Genomic DNA, 22,237 nt, shown 5'->3' on the forward strand with positions numbered 1-22,237 from the left:
AATGTGTACATGAATGTGCAAATGTGTGTTTAGAATTCGTGTGTGCGTAATCAGATTTGTAAATGTAAAAGATCTACAAATCTGTATTCAGATTTGTAAGTGTAAGGATATTTGCACACGTGTGGACAACTCTGTAAATGTGTGGACAAATCTGTAAGTGCAGACATAAATATTAATGGTTGAAAAATCTAAGTATTTGCTCAAAGAGCTGGAAATACAGACAAATCATAGGTTACAACTCAGGCGGGACTCTATTGGCTGTCTCTTTACATGTGACTTTTGCTACACTTCAACCATGGCAGGTCTGCAAATGCATGTTGACATCTGTGTGTGTGTGGAGAGATTTGTCTGTGTGCCTCAGCAGCCATGCCCACTTCTGTCTGACTAAAGCCCTGAGGTCATAAGTAACGTACAGTAGTTTAGAAAATGAACATGTACTGGGACCAAACAGACTCCGGACGGATGGAGGCAGTTTAACGGTAGGGAGTACAGTATCGATGGTTTATAGCAGCTCTGGGGATGACTGAGACTCTGGGGGTTCAGGCGGGGGGGACAGGAGAGACGTGAAGCTGAGAGAAGTGAGAGGGAGGCGCCCACTTCCGAAAGGCCTGAGTGGGGCTTACGGTGGGGTCAGCCCCGCCAGGAGCCAAACCCGGCAAGAAAACCACATCGGCTTCCCTGTCATGAGACTGGTCTCCATCGGTCCCTGGTCAGCTGTATTCACGCTAAGCTCAGCTATCTCCAGTTCCCAGCTACAGTTAACTAGCTAGCTGCATACTTTAGAAACAATTAAGCTAATGTTATCCGTCCACCAGTAAACAAATCACAGATAGATGAGGCAGAAAGCAGCCAGAGGACATCAGAGGGAAAACCAGATAATAATTTCTCCATGAAATATTATCCATTTTCACAAAATCAGTGAATAAAGTTCAAAGTTGTGTGTTTGTACCATTGACAGTAACTTATATATAAGGTTTGGACAGTAATCAGTGAGGCCTGGTTGCCAGAAACAGTCATTTTTGAGCTAGCATTTTCCAACGTAATTCTTGACTCATTTGTGGTTTGATAAACAGTAAATTAAGTAATTTAAGTGCCCTGTATTGCTATTTTCCTGTAGAAAACTAGGTTAAACAAGGAAGGGAGCGCAGCAATGTCTCTCTACCACCGACTGGTGGTCTGTAGACTGTACAGCTGCTGAGGCACACAGACAAATCTCACCTCACACACAGCTCTCCAGATGCATTTACGATCTGCCACAGCAGAAGTGTAGCAAAAATCCTGTGTAAAAAGAAATTGACTTAAGCCAAAATTGTAACTGATGATTTGTCTGTATTTCCAGCTCTTTGAGCAGATACTTAGACTTTTGCATAAGTCTGCACTTACAGATTTGTCTACACATTTACAGATTTGTCTACACTTTAACAGATTTGTCTACACGTGTACAAATATCACTTACAAATCTGAATACAGATTTGTAGATTTAATAAATATCACTTACAAATCTGAATACAGATTTGTAGATTTTTTACACATTTACAAATCTGATTACGCACACATGGATTCTTAACACACATTTGCAGATTTCTGTACATATTCACAAGCCTCAGTTCATATTTACAGATTATTTTACACATTCACAGATCTGATTATGCGCACACAGATTGAGATACAGCTACACAACTCTCCACACACATTTGTATATAGTTTTGCTACAATAATAGCTCCATAAGCATCAAAACATTTTAAACATTTAGAATTGAAACTGGTAATTGATAAGAACCAGAATTGATAAACCGAATCGGAATTGATCAAATTCAAACGATACCCAACCCTAGGCCAAACTAAAAAATATGTTTCAACAACCGTCAGTTTGGGCCTTCCCTTCACTGTGTACCACTTACAGCAGATTTTTATATCTACAAATAACACTCAAGGCCTCTCAGTCTAAATTAATGGAAATACCACTGCTGGTTTTTACTCCACATGCAGTCAGTGCTACACTCTGTTGTTGCTCTTCTAAAACAAGACCCTCAGCCTTTCTGTCAGCCTTGTCACACACGACAGACAGCCTGTCAGCAACTGGCTTTGGTGCCACATCTGGAAAGTTATTTCCCATCTCTGCTCAGCTCTCCCACACTGCCAAAAACACCCTCAGACAAATGTTAGTAGTCTTGGCCCTGACTGAAGGTTTGTTCAGAGAGGATCACCTCGCCATCACTGCAATGACCAAATAAGAATGCTATGGTGGTGTGCAATGAGAGACTGTATTTCTTTACCTAATTCTAAGGTGTATGGAGAAGGGAAGTAGTCCAGCAACACTAGTATGAAGTACCACTTCATCTTAGGACAAGCTCGTTTTGGCCTTCATTAGGGTCACCCAGTTGTCAGAAAACACCAGTATAAATTGTTATTAGTTGATAGGTCCTCATTCATTCTCCCTGGAAATATAAACTTGTCAGGTAAAACATCCAAAAAGTGTCTCTCTTTAGTTCTGAGAAAATTTACATTGCCACCTCTTTTGGCTGGGTGTAATCACTTCATGCCAATGACCTTGATGTATAAATGTGGTGGTAATAAAATGATACACAAATGTAGCTAGAGGATTGACCTCTCATGATGGTGTGCAATGACAGGAAGGCATGCCACACTTTTTTGGAAGAGTACTCCACAGATTTAGCATTGCACTCGTATAACATTGTCAGACTCATAATGGAAAACATTATTCAAACGAATGCATCACAACCAGAGTAAGGATGCACAATATAGAGTTTTTTCAACAGGTACAATATCCAAAGATTAGCTGCTTCTCATGGCCGATACTAATAAGCTAACTGATCATTTCCCATTTTGGGTTTTTTTAAAAAGAAGTTCACAACCTGTAGTTTCACTCACTTGGTATGAAAGGTGAGATGTAGTAAGCAGAGATGGATGCTTTAGTATTCCATAGCTCTGACCAAACCAAATCTAAGACATCACTATTGTTAACACAACAACAAACAAAAGTTCATCAAAAACTTGACAAATATATAGCTTTCATAGAACATGAAGGCTTTCAATTGTTTGGCATAAGAATTAAAAAATTATGATGAATGAGCCCCCACAGTCTGCGTGTGTCAGGGTGTGCTGCGACCGTGTCATGTGCTACCGTGTCAGACATACACCCCAGCATGCAAATTTCATGGAAATCATATCATTATTGCCATATAAGACTTACTTCCTGTTCTGTAATTATGATTGAATATTGTTATGTGTGTATGTGACCTCAAGCATAGATGAGGTTTGGTAATTAAGTGATAGCACTTGAGGACATTTATCAGACTTCTCACAGAATGCTTAATACAACCTTTTTCACATATGTTGAAGTACTCTCCAACACAGAAAACGTCAAGATTTACATTCTTGATAGTCACTCCTACTTCCTACAGAATACACACTTGTCCTGTCAAAAGGCTGAACTGTACTTGATTGTATATAACATTTCCCACAAAATCAAGCCAGCAAGGGAATATGAACAGAGAGCAATAAACAACATACATTCTCTGCAAGTAGTGAATGGCCATCAGATGCAAAACCACCCAAATTACCCTTAAAATCCGTAAACCATGTGCTGCCCAATAGAAGCATCAGAAAGAAATTACCCCTTGCAGATCCAGCGCCAGGTTTCCCATGGATGCCAAAGTTGAGATTACTTTTTTTCCCTGAAAGATCATAAGGGGTGTAATGAGAAACATGCTGGGATTTCAGCATTTAATAATAATCCTGACATGACAAAAACCAATTCAGTGCATAATAATTGACCTACAGTTTGATATGGAGCCATAATGCTAACCTGACACAAATACATTTCTGTTTACAATTTGGCATATAAGACAATTCTTTAACTCTTTATCAAGGTCTTGAATAGAGTGGGGGCAATGTTTTTGAACTAAATAAAAAATAGTCTCTTGCCACTCATCTATGAATTTCAATTCAATTCAATTCAATTTTATTTGTATAGCGCCAATTCATAACAGCAGTTATCTCAGGACACTTTTCAATTGGAGCAAACTAGACCAAACTCCTTATAGCATTATTTACAGAGACCCAACAGTTCCCACCATGGGCAAGTACTTGGCGATGGCGGCAAGGAAAAACTTCCTTTTAAAAGGCAGAAACCTAGGACAGACCCCTTGGCTCTTCTTCTTCTTTTTAAATGCCAGCTGGATGGTGGGCTTTATTTTGATGAAGCATGCCTCGCTCACTACAATTAATCCCAATAATGCTGATTGTGCATCACCAGTGACAGCAAGTGGCATAGTCTCCATATATGGTAAATGTGAAAGTGCTGTCTCAAGGTGAAACTTTTAAAGGACAAGGGAGGCAGAATGCAGCGTCTGCTTGAATTGAATATTACGGCCCTGTAACACTGTAAGATTGTGAAAGATTTTTTCCCCCAGAAACAGCCAAGTAGGGATCTTTGCTTAAATCCTGGTGGCATGAGTGGTGTAGTTTGGAGCTTGAAGTAATTACTACTTCAAATAAAAACTAATGATGTAAAGAGGTGCACAGAGGTCATCCAGGGCAGGCCTGGCACCTTAATGCACACCCATAGCGCCAGGTTTCTCCAGCCTCTCTGCTGCCTGGATGATTCTCACTCATATTTTCATCCTTCAAGGTGATTGATGTCTGTGTTGTGTCTGAGATGCTTTCCTGACTCCCTTTCCATATTCATTTTAAAGCTTCCATGCATGTGGTTAGCCAGCAACCTTAAGTCCAAACTTGGGCAGCATGGCTTCTATCCAGCTCTCTTCTCATTGAGCAACGGGCCCGCTGTTGATGGGCTGATCCGGTTTTCTGATTATTGCAGGCCATTTCTGTGGTAGCCTGGGTAATACTTGTTTCAAATAAAGCAATAAAGCCGTAAACAGATTGAATAAAAACAGAGAGGTTTGAAGGAGCTAGCTTTTCCCGGCCGCAGCATATTCTGAATCTTACAATCAGACACAAGATGTTTTCAGCAACAAAGCTGAAAACAATGTAGCAAGTTTTGAAGGAGCTAGTGGTTGATGCATCTGCATGCGCAGCCGTTGTCATGACACTTCCCATCCGCAACTAATCATAATGTTCATTTTTATGATTGGTCTGCAGATTAATGTTGCATGATTTCATCCAACACAACTTTGATGCATGTGCATATTGGTGGTCTTGGTCAGAGTTAGTCCTTTGACAGTTTATTGTGACAAGCCTATTTTCTAGTGTTTGATCTGATTAAAACTTGTTAGTCGGGGTTAACCTCATTAAAGACCTGTTAGTTAAGACCAAATGATCAGAGACTTTGACACAATATCTTAAAACTGGAAGTTGTTAAAGCCACAGTCTGTAAGGTTTTGAGTGCGGAAAATAAAACTATTATATATTACCATATATAATTGAAGAGTTTATAAATTGGCTATTAGTGTTTGTCTGTTAACTGTAATTGGAAATGTAAGCCAGTTTTACTAGTGTTTACAAAAATTTATGATAAACTGAATAAAACGTATCAGTCAACATTAACAACTTCAGTTTAGTTGATTTCTAAGGGGCCGATCACACAGATGCAATGCTACAGGCTGCCACTTTAAAAAGAGCATTGGGGAAAAAACAGCTGGTGGAGCGAGGCAGCATGAACAACCAGGCGATCAAATATGATTAACAGAAAAAAATTTAATGAAGTCGAAGTCGAGCTCTAGATGCTTAAACTCAAGCTTAATTTCGAAGAGGTGGGTGTCTGCTTCGTCGCTCTCTCACAGTCAAACAGCCAACTAGCTAGCAGGCTAATTATTGCGTAAACAGGAACGGAGTGGTAAAGTAGTAAAGCTCTCCTCTTGCTTGGTTTTATTAGCTGTCTGGGCCATTGATGAGTAGCACAACTCCCTGCCTTGCACTGAAAAATGTAAGATATTTTAACTTGTATGCACATCTAAAAACCCCTAGAAAACTGTGATGTGTGGTGCAAGAGAGGAGTGCTCGCCAGGCAAATAATGGTTTTGCAGACAGTGTGTTTCTTGGAATTTGTTCGCCCCTTAGACTAATTGGAGTTAATGTTAACTAAAATGTTGTTGTTGTCTATTGTAATCAATTTGTAGATCAGCAGTTTCCAGTTCTGTGTTTTGAACCTTGTGTTTACATTAAGTCAAGAATTGTTCTTTTGAAGAAGCGAGGAACTCAGCACTCAGTCTCCCCATCCACAGTTACCTTACCACTCTTTTCCTTCCTATTTCTTTTGAAATAATCATCCCACCAAATGGAATTAGGCAAACGGTGTTTAGACTTCAAATCTTGGACATCCATATATGATCCTGGCAGCATTTCTAAAACCATCTTTCCACTGGCATTTAGTTGTAACCACTACATCATATTAGGTCCCTCTTTAGTAGTTAATTTTTGCACTTATTAGTGAATGTTTAGGTAGCCCGGGACGTCTGACCCAGTGGTTTTTCATGCCTCTCAGGTTTATGAAACATTCCTCTGGCTGCTTGGATTTACTCCATGCGTCTGCACTCTTTAGTGTGAACAGCTGACAGCCACAGACAAAGCACTGAGCACTGGAGACAGGGGTTTGGACCTGACACAAGGATGCCAAGAACTACTGCACAGGGAAGATATATTAAAAGATCAAGTTAAAACGATTGAAGGAAAAGCTACATTTGCTTGAAGAGCTGTATGTAAGTTATTGCTGTACAGTAGGTAGAGGGATTTAATTTGTCAGGTACTTGAGATGGGGAAATTAGATGCAATATTACTGTCAAAGTTTGTCCTCTTCACCCATCTCTTCTTCCTGTCAGTCTGTACTGAGGGCTGGGTTTTATGAGGGTGGGGAAGGACTCAGCAGATAAGCTGTTTTATAGTACTGCTTAAGGCGACTTCTTCCTGATCTCAGTGTGAACTCATAGCAAAGGATTTTTTGAGCTCTCTTTCTTTATTTGAGGAAACTAAGAAGAAAGAAAGAATGAGAAGAAAACCAGACAAAGGGAAGCAGGCACAGGAGCTGAAGGTGGCATGTCTGCTGTTTGTCTGTTTTGGAATAAAGCTTGGTATGCTCATATGCCAATATCTACCTCTCAGACACTTATAATGAAGGATTGGAAGACATCCCAGAGTTTTGTTTGCTGACTTCTCTCTCTCTCTTAGATTTTTTTCTTTATTCCTGCTCATGTTTCAGAGGCGCCACTGGATTTAGAAGCAGTGGAAGAGGAGGAGAAACAGATAGAGAGGGGTAGTTGAAAGTATTTAAGTGCAGGGAGGAGACTTATCACAAGCTTTTCAAAATTGCAAATTACAAAGTAGATTTTTTTTGTCGTTTTGACTGGAGCCTCACCAGTCAATTGTGACGAGCTTGAACTTGAAAGTGATTTAACATTTTCCAATGGATCAAAGTGTAACCAAAATTTGTTTGCTTTCCCTACCCCTCTTCTTGGTTTGCACCATGTTTTCGGTGGCAGTGAGCAACCATACAGGAAGGATCAAGGTGGTCTTCACACCAACTATCTGCAAAGTAACCTGCATAGGAGGCAGATGTCACAACAACTGTGAACTGGGAAACACCACCACCATCATCAGTGAAAACGGCCACTCCACAGACACCCTGACAGCACCTAACTTCAGAGTAGGTAGGTGATCCTACTTGGTTTCAGGACAAATCAGCACTGACTTGCCCCTCCGACAGACACACACAGGTCTCTTACGCTCTCTAAAATTGAGAGACCTGTTTTTTGACTGACTTGTTGAGAAAAAAAGGAGTTTCCATTCTGCATGTGTTTCTTTACCAGCTGTGATCTGTAAACAGCAGGGAGCCCACACATGGAGTTGCACAATCTGACCGTCTGTCTAGAATGCTTATGACAAATTATCACATAAAACTGCATTAATCAGTATTTTCATGTTAACCCTGGATTTAATGACAATGTGTAAAAGCCACTTATAGTGACAAGCCCACAGAGAATTATGACCTAATTCGGCAGTTCCCCTCAGCTCTATGGAAGGTTTTAGTGTCTTTTAGCTAATTTGGTCTGGTTTTCTGTCCTAAAATGCTGCTCTCATCAATCCAGATTATTTTAGGTGGAAAGCTAAAAAGAAAGCGATTTTTGGACTTACATGGATCAGATCACCAAACGAATGCTAATGTCTCTCCGTGTCTACTGGATGTTTATGTGAGCAACTGTGTGCTAAAACGTTCTCTATAACAACTTAATGTTGTGTTAAAAGTAGTAAAAAGAATCGTGAGAGTGAGACACTTAAACTGAATTTAGTTCATTAATCTAGTTGAACTGAATTTAGAAAATGGATCTAGTTACTTTAAGAGTCTCAAATAAGAAGAATAGTGCAGTGACTATGTTGGTCAAAAAACGTGAAATATATGAAATGTAATCTGACTTTGCCATTTCCAAACATTCTTTTTAGATGTGTGTTCTCAAAGGTGTCAAATAAAAAGAAGTCGAACAAATGTTGAAATTCAGTCACAGGCAACTTTTCTTGACTAACAAATGTGTTGATCTTGATCTCTGTCGTGGGTAATAGACTTGTAAGTTTGTGATCAATTTGATTGAATATAATTGTGCAATACATCCTCAGGAGTCAGCAGAGTACATTATGTATGTACACTGTTTAACTAACCAATGTATCCATCTTGATACCTGTCATTGTGGTTACAGCTTTTACAGTTTCCTTAAAAAATCTAGATGCATTGTGTGTTGTGTCAAGTAGTAAATCAAAGGCATAGTGTAAATGTCCTTCAATTTAGTGCATACAATATGATTGCAACCTTTGGATATCATGAAACAGCTTCTGTGTAATGGAGCACATGATGTGGGTGTTCTTTAATGTGTTGCACAGACCCAGCAAGCTGTGTCTTAACCTGCCGCAGGCCTTACATGGAGCAGATCAGTGTCTACAGCTCTGACACATGCAGAAACATGGGAAGAGCGAAACAAGATGAATTCCTGTGTGACTCAGCAGAACAAATTAGTATAACTGGAGTAACACCAGAACAAACAGAAAAAACAACAGACTGTTAACTCTGGATGACCTGGAGGGATGGTTTTCTTCTGTTTACTGGAATTGATTTGTAGTGAAGTCTGGGTTCACTAATGGAGGTTCAATACATCTTCTTTTTGTGGTAATTCTGAAATCAGTTTATTCAGAATAAACATGTCAGTGAAAGTAACCTCAAGAAACAGAAATGAGTGTAACTAATGTATTCTTAACACCAATAATTCTAATGATGATGTTTTTTGTAGGAAAACATGGAAATTTTATAGGAGCTGGACACTTGTTATTCCAAGATGCAGTGCAATAAAAGTTATTATATGGTAACCCAACAGTGATTTCAGTTTGAACCAAAGTGGTGAGCTGACCAACAGATTGACATCCCTAGAGTCATTTGCTTGGCTAAAAAGTTTTCTGTTGTGCAGCTTGTCCTGCCCTTCGTTCCTTTCACTCTACATTGAGGTGACATACATACATATATAAAACAAAAACATTTCTAGGCTCTAGGAAAGTTTTACAAATATTAACTGTTCGTGTTTTAAAAAATATGTATATATAAAATAAGGACCTTGTATGCCATTTTAGATGTCCTGTGAAGTTTTACAGATGTCCCTTTAAAGGTCCAGTGTGTAGGATTTAATTGCAGACCTGGTTGCAGATCACAACTCTGTGGCTTCAACCTTCCATTCCAAACATGAAGGAGAGAATACGGTGGTCGCAAAATGCACAAAATATGTGAATACCCCTATGTAGAGCCAGTGTTTGGTTTGTCCTTTCTGGGTTACTGTAGAAATATGGTGGTTCAACATGGCAGCCTTAATGGAAGGCGACAGGTGGCATATGTAGACATGAACAGCTCATTCTAATGTAACAAAAACAATTCCTATATGTAGCTAGTTATACACTAATGAAAACATACCTATGAATATTATATTCCATTTCTGACAATAAATCCTCCTTAATGTTACACCCTGGACGTTTGATAATCGTGAGGACAAGCCTTTATGGCTGCAGAAGATTTTAAGTTGCAGTTTTGTCTTTGGCATATAAGAAAATTTAAATTTAAAAAGCTCACGTTACAACAGTCTGAAATTGGTTATGACACAGGCTTTGGTTTCTAAACAGTCTGGATGTGAAAGTGCTGTGTGAAGGAGCTAATTAAACCCAGCAATCACTCACTCACCTAGCTTATGATTTAAATAATCAAGTTCCATGATTTCTTGCATTGTAATCAGAAGAAATGGATCATTTATTAAAAAGAAAAACAGTACTGCAAAAGTGGCGAGGAAACCTAAGAGATATGAAAGGTGCAACATCAGCCCTGTCTTGGCATAAAAGCAAAATTAACTCATGAAGGCTTGTGGCTTTTTTCCAGAGTTGTAAGTATATTGTTGGAGCCGCAAGATATTTCTACAACTGGACTAAATATTGGAAAGTTTTCTTTAGATTATAGGTTTAACGGCATTTGATGATTACTGAATATCTTGGACAGAAGGGTCTTAGGAAGGGAAAAATTCACATACGTTCCAGTGTTATATATGTTGGTTTACATGTGAGGTCCCACTGCAGTAATGGTGGCTTATTTATTTTGGAAATGCAGAACAGTAAAAATATATTTATTTATTGCTAACCTACTGTTGATAATTAGATCTTTAGAGAATGTTGCAGATTGACCATGCACCTCAATCTAACTGATGGTGAAGAAATAGAGGTTCAGTCTCATGTGCCTGTCCAGGCTTGCTTCATACCTCCCCCTGCCCTCAGTCTTTCTTCCCTTCCTTCCTGTCTTTCTCATCTGTGTGATAGGGCGCCTACCTGAGCCAAGGAACTGGGTAGCTGAAAGCCTTTTTGCAGTCTAGCCGAGCTCAAAGAGCTGAGATAAATCGCTCATCTTGTTTATCATACTTACCTGATAAGAGAGGCAGTGAGGGAGGAGTGTTGATTCACAATACAATGGAAGGAAGGGGTGGATCTTTTTAAACTCAGCCCATAGCCAATAATGGCATAACAGAGATATCAAGTCCAGAACATAAGGCTTGGAGATGGATTTATCAGGGTTTCAGCAGGTTCTAAACATGTTGAAAGAATGAAAAAATTTTGTAATTTTAGATTACCATGTATTGTGGAATGTCAATTACTTACTTACCATTTGTGAAATACACTTTCATTTCAACCAAATGTAGTCTGGTTATATGTTACAAGCTAATCAGCAGAAACATGCTGCCTGGCACACCAGCCTAGTTCTTCATGCAGCTGTCTGATTGTCTCTTGAATCCTGAGTGTATCACTGTTTTCTGTCACATTGTTTCTAGTTATGTAATGATAATTTGAAAGCAAAATGTGTAAGCTATTGAAGTCACTCAAGTGTTTTACTGTACTTTCAGGACTGGTACTATACTTGCGGTTATTCAATTCAATTTCGATTCAATTCAACTTTATTTGTATAGCGCCAATTCATAACAGAAGTTATCTCAGGACACTTATCAAAATAGAGCAGGTCTAGACCGTACTCCTTATAAAATTATTACAGAGACCCAATAGTTCCCACCAGGAGCAAGCAAAGAAAACGTCCTTTTAAGAGGCAGACCCCGGATCTAGGTGGGTGGCCAGCTGAGTGAGTGAGTGAGTGAGTGAGTGAGAGAGAGAGAGAGAGAGAGAGAGAGAGAGACCAATTTGATGTTTTGATGCTCAAGTCTCTGTAAAAGAATATTATGGTCAATGGTGTCAAATGCATTGTATTGCTGCTGCTCTGTAAGCTATTGCTGCCTGCTGCGCTGTAAGCTTTCTTAGTTATTGATTCATCTGACCATTATTGCAAATGCAATTGTCATCCTACCTTTCGGCTTTATTGGGCACTATGTCTCTCGCCATCTCTGACTGGGAGAGTGAGTCTCTTTCCTAAGGAGAAGATATTGGCTTCATCCCCGACACCCAGGCTCAGTCTGCTGAGGCCGCATCACCCGCAAACGACTTGCCGCGGGCCTGTGCACCACATCCTGGGAGAGCTGTATGCTTTCTACATCTCAGTTCCATCCGGCCTCAGTTACCTCTCGGTTCAAGAGAGCTCCGCTGATGACGCCGCCAATCAAACACTGCAAGTCCCCTGCCGACTATGTTCCTCAAAGATCGAGGCGATCTGATCCTGGTCCCGATACTGAAGGATCCATTCTGTCTCCTTGATGTGGAATCTGCTCTGAGTGTCATCAATTAATTCCCTGGAAACAACGCGTTTTCTCGGCCCGTAATATAAACACAGTGCCATCTTCTGCTACCTGTGAGACCGCTAAACCTGTCCCGCTGCCTGTTGACGTTAAACCCCACGGGATTCTGGGAACTGTAGTCCCAGCTCATATAATGGGCTCTCGGTTCCTGCACCCTTGCAGTAGCAATTCCTGACTCCCCCAGGAGTCAAATTCTATCAGATAATCTGTTTCTCACTCAGCAATTAATAAAATAATACATTCATATGAACAAATCTATATTGACTGGCTTAAGGAAGTAATAGAGAAATAGATGGGGAAGGAAACAAACAAATAAATAAATAAATAATGATAATGACGTTTGATGATGATGATGATGATTATTATGATGGTAATGGTGATTGTAATGGCGATTAAGATAATAATGAAAATCGCTTTTGGAAACACAATATGTGAAGTTACAGTATGTGCAACGTAGAGAGGAGCTTGATACTTGGCTGTAATATCAGTACTTGCTCTTCTGTGGTGGCTCTCTTTTTATGAGTATCATAAGTCCTTCTCTGCCAAAGCTGCAACGTACATTCAGAATTCAGTCAGAACTAGATTGGTGTATAGTCATCCTTCCACTAATCGGCAGACATTTTACATTTTTACAGGTCATAACTCTAGTCTGCTATCTCTGCAGCAAACTGCAGATGCTGAGACAAGACCTTGTTGAGGGCCTGAGTATTAACAGCCTGGTTCTCCTGATTATTCATTCCGCTAAGGCATTTAAAACATTCTTGTTATGAAAGTATAAGGATTAACTAGCTGGCATCTAAGCTAGCTGATAGTTGGTTGCTGTTAACAACTTGACATGGTTGCTTTTACATTTTCCAGTTTTAGAGTGATGTTTGGGTAGTGATATTTCTCTTTTAGTGGACAATAATAATAATAATAATAATAATAATAATAATAATAATAATACAAAAATTAATAAATGTAAAAAATAAATTAAAAATTAAAAATAACACAAATATTTTCTTTCAGTTAACTCAGCTAAAGTTAGTTTTATGAGGCTGTTAGCATCATCGCTAAAAACATGATCTAACAACTTCCCTATGTTCAGGAACTGCTCTGCAAGGACTGCCAAAATATCAGCTGCAGTTAAAATCCGTGCTAATTTTTGTAAATAGAGTTTTATGGTTTTCCTCCCCTGGGTGGAGTTGAAGAGCCTCATGGCGTGGGGGAGGAACGATCTCCTTAGTCTTTCAGTGGAGCAGGACAGTGACAGCAGCCTGTTGCTGAAGCTGCTCCTCTGCCTGTAGATGGTGCTGTGCAGTGGATGCAGTGGATTATCCATGACTGACAGGAGCCTGTTCAGCGCCCATCGCTCTGCCACAGATGTCAGGCTGTCCAGCTCTGTGCCCAACACAGAGCCCGCCTTCCTCACCAGTTTGTCCAGACGGGAGGTGTCCTTCTTAATGCTGATTACTTAACAGTCTGATAGAACATCTGCAGGAGTTATTTGCAGATGTTGGACACCAGCATTCTGAGGAGGTATAACCAGCTCTGACCCCATCTGGACAGGGCATCTGTGTTGGCAGTCCAGTCCAGCCTATCATCCAGGTGTACTCTCTGTTCCAACTCACACGGTCACCGTTGATGGTCACAGGTTCCGGGTGAGCCCTGGGCCCTCTGATGTCCACTCCTTCGTCTTGGTGGTGTTGAGGCGCAGGTTGCTGGAGTCACACCATGTGACAAAGTCCTGGATGAGTTTCCTGTACTCCTCCTCCTGGTCACTCCTGATACAGCCCACGATAGCCGTGTCGTCGGTGAACTTTTGCACGTGACAGGACTCCGAATTGTAATTGAAGTCCAACGTGTACAGGATGAACAGGACCGGAGAGAGCACAGTCCCTTGCGGCGCTCCCGTGCTACTGACCACAGTGTCAGACCTGCTGTCCCTCAGTTGCACATACTGGGGTCTGTCTGTTAGGTAGTCCATTATCCATGCCACCAGATGTGAGTCTACTCCCATGTCAGCTAGTTTGTATTGCAGAAGGCGAGGCTGGATGGTATTAAAGGCGCTGGAAAAGTCCAGAAATGTAATTCTCACAGCACAGTTTCCTCCAATGCACAGGGGATACTCCATCGGGACCTGCTGCTTTACTGGGACGAAGCCTCTTCAGCTATCCACACACCTGGGCTGCCGTAATAGTGGGTGGGACAACCAGCTCCTCTGTGGCTCCTGAGGGGAGCGAGAGCGGGAGAGAGACAGCAGCAGAAGGGGGTATGGTGACCTGAGATGGGGTGGTCGAATCTGCTGAAGAATTGGTTCATCAGGTTTGTTCTCTCCGTATCTCCCTCCATGTTGGCCCCCCGCTTTGAGCTGCAGCCAGTGATGATCTTCATCCCATCCCACACCTCCTTCATGCTGTTGTTCTGCAGTTACTGCTCCAGCCTCCTTCTGTACTGCTCCTTCGCTTCCCTGAGCTGGACTCTGAGTTCTCTCTGTATGCGTCTAGGCTCCTGCTGATCTTCGTCTTTAAAGGCCCTCTTCTTCTGGTTAAGAAGGCCCTTGACGTGACTTGTAATCCAGGGCTTATTGTTTGCATAGCAGCGTACTGGTTCTTACAGGAACAACAACATCATCCATACAGAAGTTGATGTAGTCAGTAGTGCAGTCAACAGCCTCCTCGATGTACTCACAGTGCGAACCCTGCAGTACATCACACACCAAAGCAGTCTCTTAGAGCCTTCTCTGCTTCAAAAGACCATTTCCTGAATAAACGCATTGTTGTGGGTTGTCTCCTCACTTTTGGTTTGTAGTGAGGCTGAAGCAGAATCAGGTTGTGATCAGCTTTCCCCAGTGCAGGCAGAGGGGTGGCGCTGTATGCGTCCTTAACGTTTGCATACAGTAGGTCAATAGTCTTATTTCCCCTGGTGTAACAGTTCACATACTGGAAGAAAGCAGGTAGTGTTGTGTCCAGAGTCACGTGATTAAAGTCCCCAAAGATTAACACCAGAGCCTCGGGGTGCTGTGTTTGTATCCTCCCTACAGTGGAGTGGATGACGTCACACACGACTACCTCGTCAGCACGTGGTGGGATGTAAACAATAACCACAATGGCGTGTCCAAATGGTCGCAACCCTACGGCAAGCAGATCAACGTCCCTGTTGCAGATGGAAATCTTGATGTTCACATGTCCAGGGTTACACCACCTTGTGTTCACGTATACGGCTAGTCCACCTCCTTTCTGCTTCCCATAGGCATTAGTGTCTCTGTCCGACCTGACTGTGCTGAAGCCGGGTAGCTCAACGTTAAAGTCCGTGACGTTAGCCGTTAGCGACGTTTCAGTGAAGCACAGCAAACTGCACTCCCTGTAGATTTTAACGTTTTTCACCAGCGCAGCCAGTTCGTCTATCTTATTCGGTAGTGAGTTCACATTTCCCATGATCACCAACAGTACAGAGGGTTGCCACTTCTTCACCAGTCGCTTGGCCTTTAGCTTTGCGCCGGCTTTGCAGCCACGCTAGGGTCTCCTCAACTAAATGGGGAACCACACCGGCCCAGGACTTTGTCTTCAGTGTGAGAAGGTGGTTTCTCGGATAAACAAGTTTGGGTAAATAAATATCCATATCTATAGGATAGAAGTTGAACAGATGTGACAAGGCACAAATGCGAATATAAAAAAACAAAAACAAACGTAACAAAAAGTAAAAAAAGATCACTGCACACTCGCGGCTGCTGAAAGGGCTACCACTCGCGGCGGCGCCATGGCAATGATATTAGTGCCATAGTAAAGGATCTTCTTTTCGAAGAGGTTATTAAGGAATACATGCTAGTTCATTGTTAAAATCGCCCTTCTCCTTCTTCAGAGTATATTCTTAGGTGTTTCCACAAGCAACAAAAACAAAGAACCTCTCCTCATTGTTTTCTCTGCTCCTCGCGATTCTTCCATTCCGAGCATAAATGGCTTAATTTCTCATGAGCCGTTTGCCTTCTTCGCTTTGTAGAATGTGCAGTACCCAGAGGTTTGTGTATAGCTGGGAAAAGCAGACAATAGATGCCTTCAAGTCATACCACTATCCTTTGCATGGCATCTTTTCAGTGTAGATGGTCTTCTAAATTGTACTTTTCTGTTAAACTGACATTCGGTTGCTGCAGTAGCCCTTCTTGACTGAATAATTTTTCTCTACACATTTGCAAACTCCGTTTCGTCTTGCATCTTCATGATTTTTATAGTAGTTCACTTATTCTCTTCCCCACCAGCCCGCAGTATCTGTACAGTCAGAAACTTTTCCAGGAGTTAGGAGTACCGCTTTCCAAAGAGAAACCGTAGGCCCTTCTACGCGTTTTGGAATTTCTTGGCATAACCCTTGATAGTGTGCTCATGCAAACGTCTCTGCAACAAGACAAGCTGTCTTGCATAAGAACAGCTATTAAATCGGGTCTGCTGACCCCATTCTCTCTAGAAGTTTTTCTCTAACTTCGCTATGTGCATTCTCCCTCAAGGTCGTCCATAACACGCTTGCTGGTTTTGGCTAAATCTGTTAAAATCTTAAGATACTGCATCTTACACTAGGCTGTTGCTCAGATATGCGGTTCTAGTCTTTTTTTTTGTTATGTGATGATGGACCGGCATTGCTTTGTAAATGACTACGAGGAATCTGCAGATTCCCCCTAGTTTTGACTGATGCAGCGCCTCTGTTGGTTTTGGGGGGTGCTCATAATGAGTGGTTTGCAGACAACAGAAATTCAGTTCCTTAAAACCAGTTCTAAATTCACTGCTCTTTATGAACACTACCCAATTGTCGTTTGGGGCAGTAGATGGTCCCAGAAACATTATGGTGTTTTGTGAGCTGCTTTAATGGAAATAATTTACAGTTGTGCATTTATTGTTTTGACTTGATCCTAACATCTTCAAATGCAAAGTATAAAGCTATGCTAGCAGGGATTCAGTTTCACATTCGATGTAAAGATCAAGCATCACAGAGTCTTCTGGGAAATCCTCCATTCAGCTGCTACTCAATGGCTTTAAAAGGCACATCCTCAAGGCAATGATAAGACTCCTCACACAATTCAGTGGTGCATAATTGTTTTTCACTTATATTGATGTAATATTGGAAAAAATTCTGTTAATGGCTTTTACGGGTTTCTCAGGTGTGAATATGCATGCAGATCTCATCTTAATCCTCAGCATGATCTTCCCTTTTCTGATTTAACCTTAGAAGATCACATCACATGTACTCAATATTCTTGAAGCACTCGCAGTCTGATAGATCTCACCAAGGCACTCAAATTTAATTGCTAAGACTAACACTACATTTTGTCCTTTCTCTTATATGATGAAATCCCTGCATCATCGCTCCAACCCATCGGTTGGCTCGCTTGTTCATCGTCGTTGGTTGCAACCCATGACGAGGTCCCGGGTCTGCTTAAGATGTGTGATCTTTGCTGAGCTGCGGCCTAACGTGAACACTATTCCTTCCCTACCTAAGATTAGCGCAGCTACAACCGCAGCTGTCCATCTGCCTGCATCAACCAATCTACCAAGGCTATGTCAAGCTCCACAAGAAGGAATTTTGATTGTGCCAAAACTCATGAGCTTCTGCTCCCCTTATTGCAGGGCTCCAGACTAACTTTTTGCATTGGTTGCACTGGTACGCCTAACTTTTTTTTTTTTTAGGTGCACCAGCACAAAATTTAGGAGTACCCAAATTTTCGCACTCTGCGCAACTCGGTGCGTGCTGCGGCCGCGTGCCGTCGTGACACGTGCGGACCACGACATGAAAATCACACATAAATCAGCTCAAAATAGCCACCCAGCACATACTTCCTGTTGCCGGTAGGTGGCACTATCTCTGTGTCTGAATATTGTCATGTAGACGTGTTCAGGGCGGGACTCTTATCAAACACGTGGAGTTTCGTTGAGATCAGATAATACACTGTGAGGATGTGTTCAGGCTAGGACTGTTACAGAATATGTGAAGTTTATTGGAGATTGGACATTGCACACTGAAGTTATGAGTACTGTTTTATGGCAAATCGGCTGAATTGGATGAGTTGTCACTGGCTAGTGGTTTGACGTACAGTCAACTTTTCCTCTAGTTTGTATGGAAACAGAATTCAAAATGGCCAACTTTGATGGCACGCCACAGACACGCCCTTCAACATACAGTCTCAAATAGCACAAATTTTAAATAACCAATGTGTTTAGATTGCAGTGATCGAATTTGAAGTCAATCTGATTAAATCTGTAGGAGGAGTTCGTTAAAACAGAAGCCCTTAAATGCCGGAAATGGCATCACAGTTTGACATTCGATTCAACCTGGCCAACTTTGAGGGCACGCCACGGACATACATGCACACATTGCACAACTTTTAATCAGGACCAATCTTTTGACTGGACTGACCAATTTTGAAGCAGATCAGATAAATTCCCTAGGAGGAGTTTGTTCAAATACAACACAAAAAATCACAGAAAATGAGAAAAAAAATCTAAATGGCTGACTTTGACGGCACACCACGGACACACCCTTCAACATACATGCACAAATAGCACAACTTTTAATCAGCACCATTTTTTGACTGTACTCACAAATTTTGAAGCAGATCCGATAAATTCCTTCGGAGGAGTTCACTCAAATAGAACACGAAAAATCACAGAAAATGACAAAAAAAATCAAAATGGCTGACTTTGATGCCACGCCACGGACACGCCCTTTAATGTAGATGCACAAATAGCACAACTTTTAATCAGCACCATTTTTTGATCGTACTCACAAATTTTGAAGCATATCCGATAAATTCCCTAGGAGGAGTTCGTTCAAATACAACGCGAAAAGTTCGCCAAAAGTGAAAATGAAAATCAAAATGGCCGACTTCCTGTGGGGTTTCGGGTATGGGTCCAAGAGGCTTTTATGTACGTCCTGTCATGTTACACGTGCCTACTGAGTTTCGTACATATCGGTGAAACGTGGCGCCGGGGCTGCTTTTTTTTATCCTGTAGGGGGCGCTACAAACACGATTTTTTGTAAGTGAGCTTCAGGCACCACTCTACATGTGCCCTGTTAATTTCATACTCATAACTATTACGGTCTCCGCACAGTGATTTATCATGCCAAAAGAGCGCCACGTAGTGGCCGATTGTCGACACATTTTTTAGCGAGCCTCAGGGAGCCATGGGGAAGCATTGTACCACGTTTCATCTTACGGTGCTATCCATTTGTCTCGTGAACTCGGAACACGAGTTGGAAAGTGTAAGTCTCGCAGCTATCTCGCGACATTTCACGGAGACACACCCTCTTTTGGTCGGAATATCAGCTGTCCAGCTCAGGGTACCTCACAGTACACCGAGCTGGACGAGGACGAATGTTTGACTCGAAAACAAAGATGGCTGCTCCCATATTTCATGGTAAGTTGAGATGTATTTTCTTTGTATTTGTACTACGTTGGTCGTTTTAATGTCGATTTTAAATGCTCTTACACACTTGCTTCTTTAGTCAGGTCATGAATTTATGCATTGCACGGTGTTGCTGTGCGTGCAGTACAATGTTAAGTTTTGTTTTCGAGCTGGTTTGCTAGATAGGCTAATGTAGCTACAATAACACTAGCCTGCTACTGCCCCTGGAGGCTCGAGACAAACGCCACAGCACTTGTTGAAATTGAAATAGGCGAAAATGGCAAAATATTATTGAAATGTAAGACTTGCAATAACGGAATTACTTGAAATGTTAGTGTTTCTGTAGAAAAACATGTTATTATTTCACATTGAGCTGAAACAGTACCCAAAAAGGGGGCACAAGGGACATGTTTTCAGCCTACTTTTGTTAGAAAACGAGGTGAAAATGTGTGTTGTTGCTAGTGGTTTAGTAGGGAAAAAATAGAAATGATAAATGGTTGTAGATTGCTGTAAGGTGGGTTTCACATCAGAGTTTTGTGGTGTTCCTTCACAGTATATACTGAGGTTGCAGTCTGTAACATACATTGTGTTTTTTTTCTCTTTAGTCTTCCTCAACCACAGCATGGTTGCATTTGTGGACAAGGACAGGACCGTGCCTTACCAGGGCAACCTGTACCAAAATGCAGAGAGGTACTTTGTAGATGAGGGCCTCATGGTGGCAGTCGACCTACACCTGGCAGATTGCACTTGCACGGGTGAGTTATTAAAAAGCATGATGCTGTAGACATGAGCATACTTAAACATTTATCATTTATCCCTGGGTGCTGCAAGTACTGTGCTGACTTGTTTCTTTTTTATTATTCAGATACCTGCAATGTCCAGGTTACTGCATCACTTCCCGTGAATGAGTGCTTCAACAAAGAGCAGACCCTCTTTCTAATCCACCTGATGGGGATCCATCTGGAGGTAGAGGGCGAGGGACCTGCAAAGTCCCTCAATGACCTCAACCGGCGGCTGAGGTTGCGGAAGAAAACGAAGACACTGCTGTGGGAGGAGATGGCTGGGAAGCTTGGCAGACAGTTCAGGGAGCAGTTCCAGCCCAAGAAGGTGGCACGCAAGTGGTTGACGCTGGTGGAGGGATACAAAAAATGTAAGGACAATAACGCGTCGACGGGAAGGGGGCCTGTCCGCTTCCAGTTCTACACGGAGATGGACGAGCTGATTGGGGGAAATCACGACGTGGACCCACCTGTTGTGGGGAGCGATCGTGCTGGTGTCGTGATACGCCGACCAGATGCACTGAGGCAGTCCAGCAGTGCTCCCTCACCAGTGTCAGCAGACTGGGATCCCTCGTCATCTCCCTGCAACTCAAAGTTGTCAGCGCTGCCCACCAGAGCTCCCTCTCCAGTGCAGTCCACCAGCTCCTCTTCCCCGTCTCCTGCTTCTCCCTCAGCCAGTCGGACTCCAACTCGCGAACCCGCCACGCCCTCTAGCACCCCGAGGTCGCAGAAGCATCAGAGGCGGGAGGATGACCTCTTGGCCCACTTCGCGAGGTCTGAAGCTGCTGCCCTGATGCGACACAAAGTGTATGTGGCAGAGATGAGGGAAACTCGAAGTGTCCTCATCCAGTTGTTAAGCAGGACAAGAAGTGAGGCAGGACAATGACAAAATGCACAAAGCGTTGTGTATATTTTTCTTTTTTTTCCTATTTGACTCTATTCTTGTGTGATTTTTGTGTGACTTATTTATTATATTTGTGATTTATATATTTATCTTATTTTTTTGTGTGGTTTTATATTTTAAGCATTGCACCAAGACAAATTCCTTGTATGTTTAAAAACCTACCTGGCAATACAATTGTACTTCTTCAACTTTCTGTTTTTTTAACTTGGATTAGCCTTTTGTATTGTGCTCTTACTTTGCACTTGTTTGTTATTATTGTTATAACTTTTTGTCTTAAAATAAACACATGTATATTGTTTAACTCATCCAAGCGTGAGCGTGTTTGAATGTCACCCAGGTGTGTTTAGTTACAAAGGCACCTCACTGCAGTCATGCAAAGGATACATTGCATTGTTATCAAACCCATAAATAATATGAACCATCACACCCATAAATAGTATGAACCATGCCAGTGCATAGTTGTGGCCAAAGATTTCAGAATGAAAACATTTTTTGGTTAGATTTCACTTGAAGGTATCTACATACTGAGTGACATGACACTGACACTGTATGGCCCATTGAGTCTGGAATGTGACCTTTCCATTTCCCCCCATTAAATAGAGTGGTCTATAACTAAAGAAACAGTAAATGTAAGTGTGATGAAGCTGGAATATGAATGCAAGTGTGAACTGTATATGGCCCATTTAGTCTGGAATGTGACCTTTTCTTATGCACACACTGACTTCAGTGCTTATGCCTCTAAGCAAGTACAGGTGCAAATGGCTGAAATGGTCCATTTTGAGTCTGGAATGTGACCTTTTCTTATGCACATTCACTTTTATCTGGGTCTACAATGTGATAACTGTGCAACACAAGCCTTTCCATTTCCCCCCATTAAATAAACTGGTTTATAAATAAAGAAACACCAAATGTAAGGTTTGACACTTTTATTACAAAACACACAGGAACTTCTTACACACTTCC

The 22,237-nt window shown here is 41.7% G+C and overlaps 2 protein-coding genes across 9 annotated transcripts in view; both read left to right on the forward strand.

The window, feature by feature from the left end:
- ltbp1 (latent transforming growth factor beta binding protein 1) overlaps window positions 1–22,237 on the forward strand; it is a 134,205-nt gene that overhangs the window by 37,817 nt on the left and 74,151 nt on the right. For 6 of the 7 annotated variants that reach the window (XM_051422791.1, XM_051422750.1, XM_051422763.1 and 3 more), the window contains exon 5: window positions 7,461–7,628. In XM_051422791.1, coding sequence (XP_051278751.1) covers window positions 7,461–7,628 — 168 coding nt within the window. Of the gene's footprint in view, window positions 1–1,620; window positions 7,053–7,460; window positions 7,629–22,237 lie in introns of those variants that run through there. The other variant, XM_051422804.1, reaches the window with a different exon arrangement.
- LOC127376842 (uncharacterized) lies at window positions 14,510–21,579 on the forward strand. Of its 2 annotated transcripts, XM_051424190.1 has the most exons (3): window positions 14,510–19,603; window positions 20,197–20,346; window positions 20,457–21,579. In XM_051424190.1, the coding sequence occupies exons 1-3, from the start codon at window positions 19,561–19,563 to the stop codon at window positions 21,254–21,256; spliced, it is 993 nt and encodes a 330-aa protein (XP_051280150.1). In that variant the 5' UTR covers window positions 14,510–19,560; the 3' UTR covers window positions 21,257–21,579. The 2 variants fall into 2 exon arrangements, with proteins under 2 accessions (XP_051280150.1, XP_051280141.1); XM_051424181.1 differs by having other exon boundaries at window positions 14,510–20,346.

This window comes from Dicentrarchus labrax, unplaced genomic scaffold (assembly GCF_905237075.1).
Source record: "Dicentrarchus labrax unplaced genomic scaffold, dlabrax2021, whole genome shotgun sequence".
Classification (NCBI taxonomy): domain Eukaryota; kingdom Metazoa; phylum Chordata; class Actinopteri; family Moronidae; genus Dicentrarchus; species Dicentrarchus labrax.

What these genes read in the sequence shown, in the direction of transcription:
- LOC127376842 (XM_051424181.1), top strand. Translation starts at nt 20,085, where the DNA reads ATGGTTGTAGATTGCTGTAAGGTGGGTTTCACATCAGAGTTTTGTGGT. An exon ending in GGCAGATTGCACTTGCACGG is followed by an intron (nt 20,347 to 20,456) that starts GTGAGTTATTAA and finishes TTTATTATTCAG; the next exon opens with ATACCTGCAATGTCCAGGTT.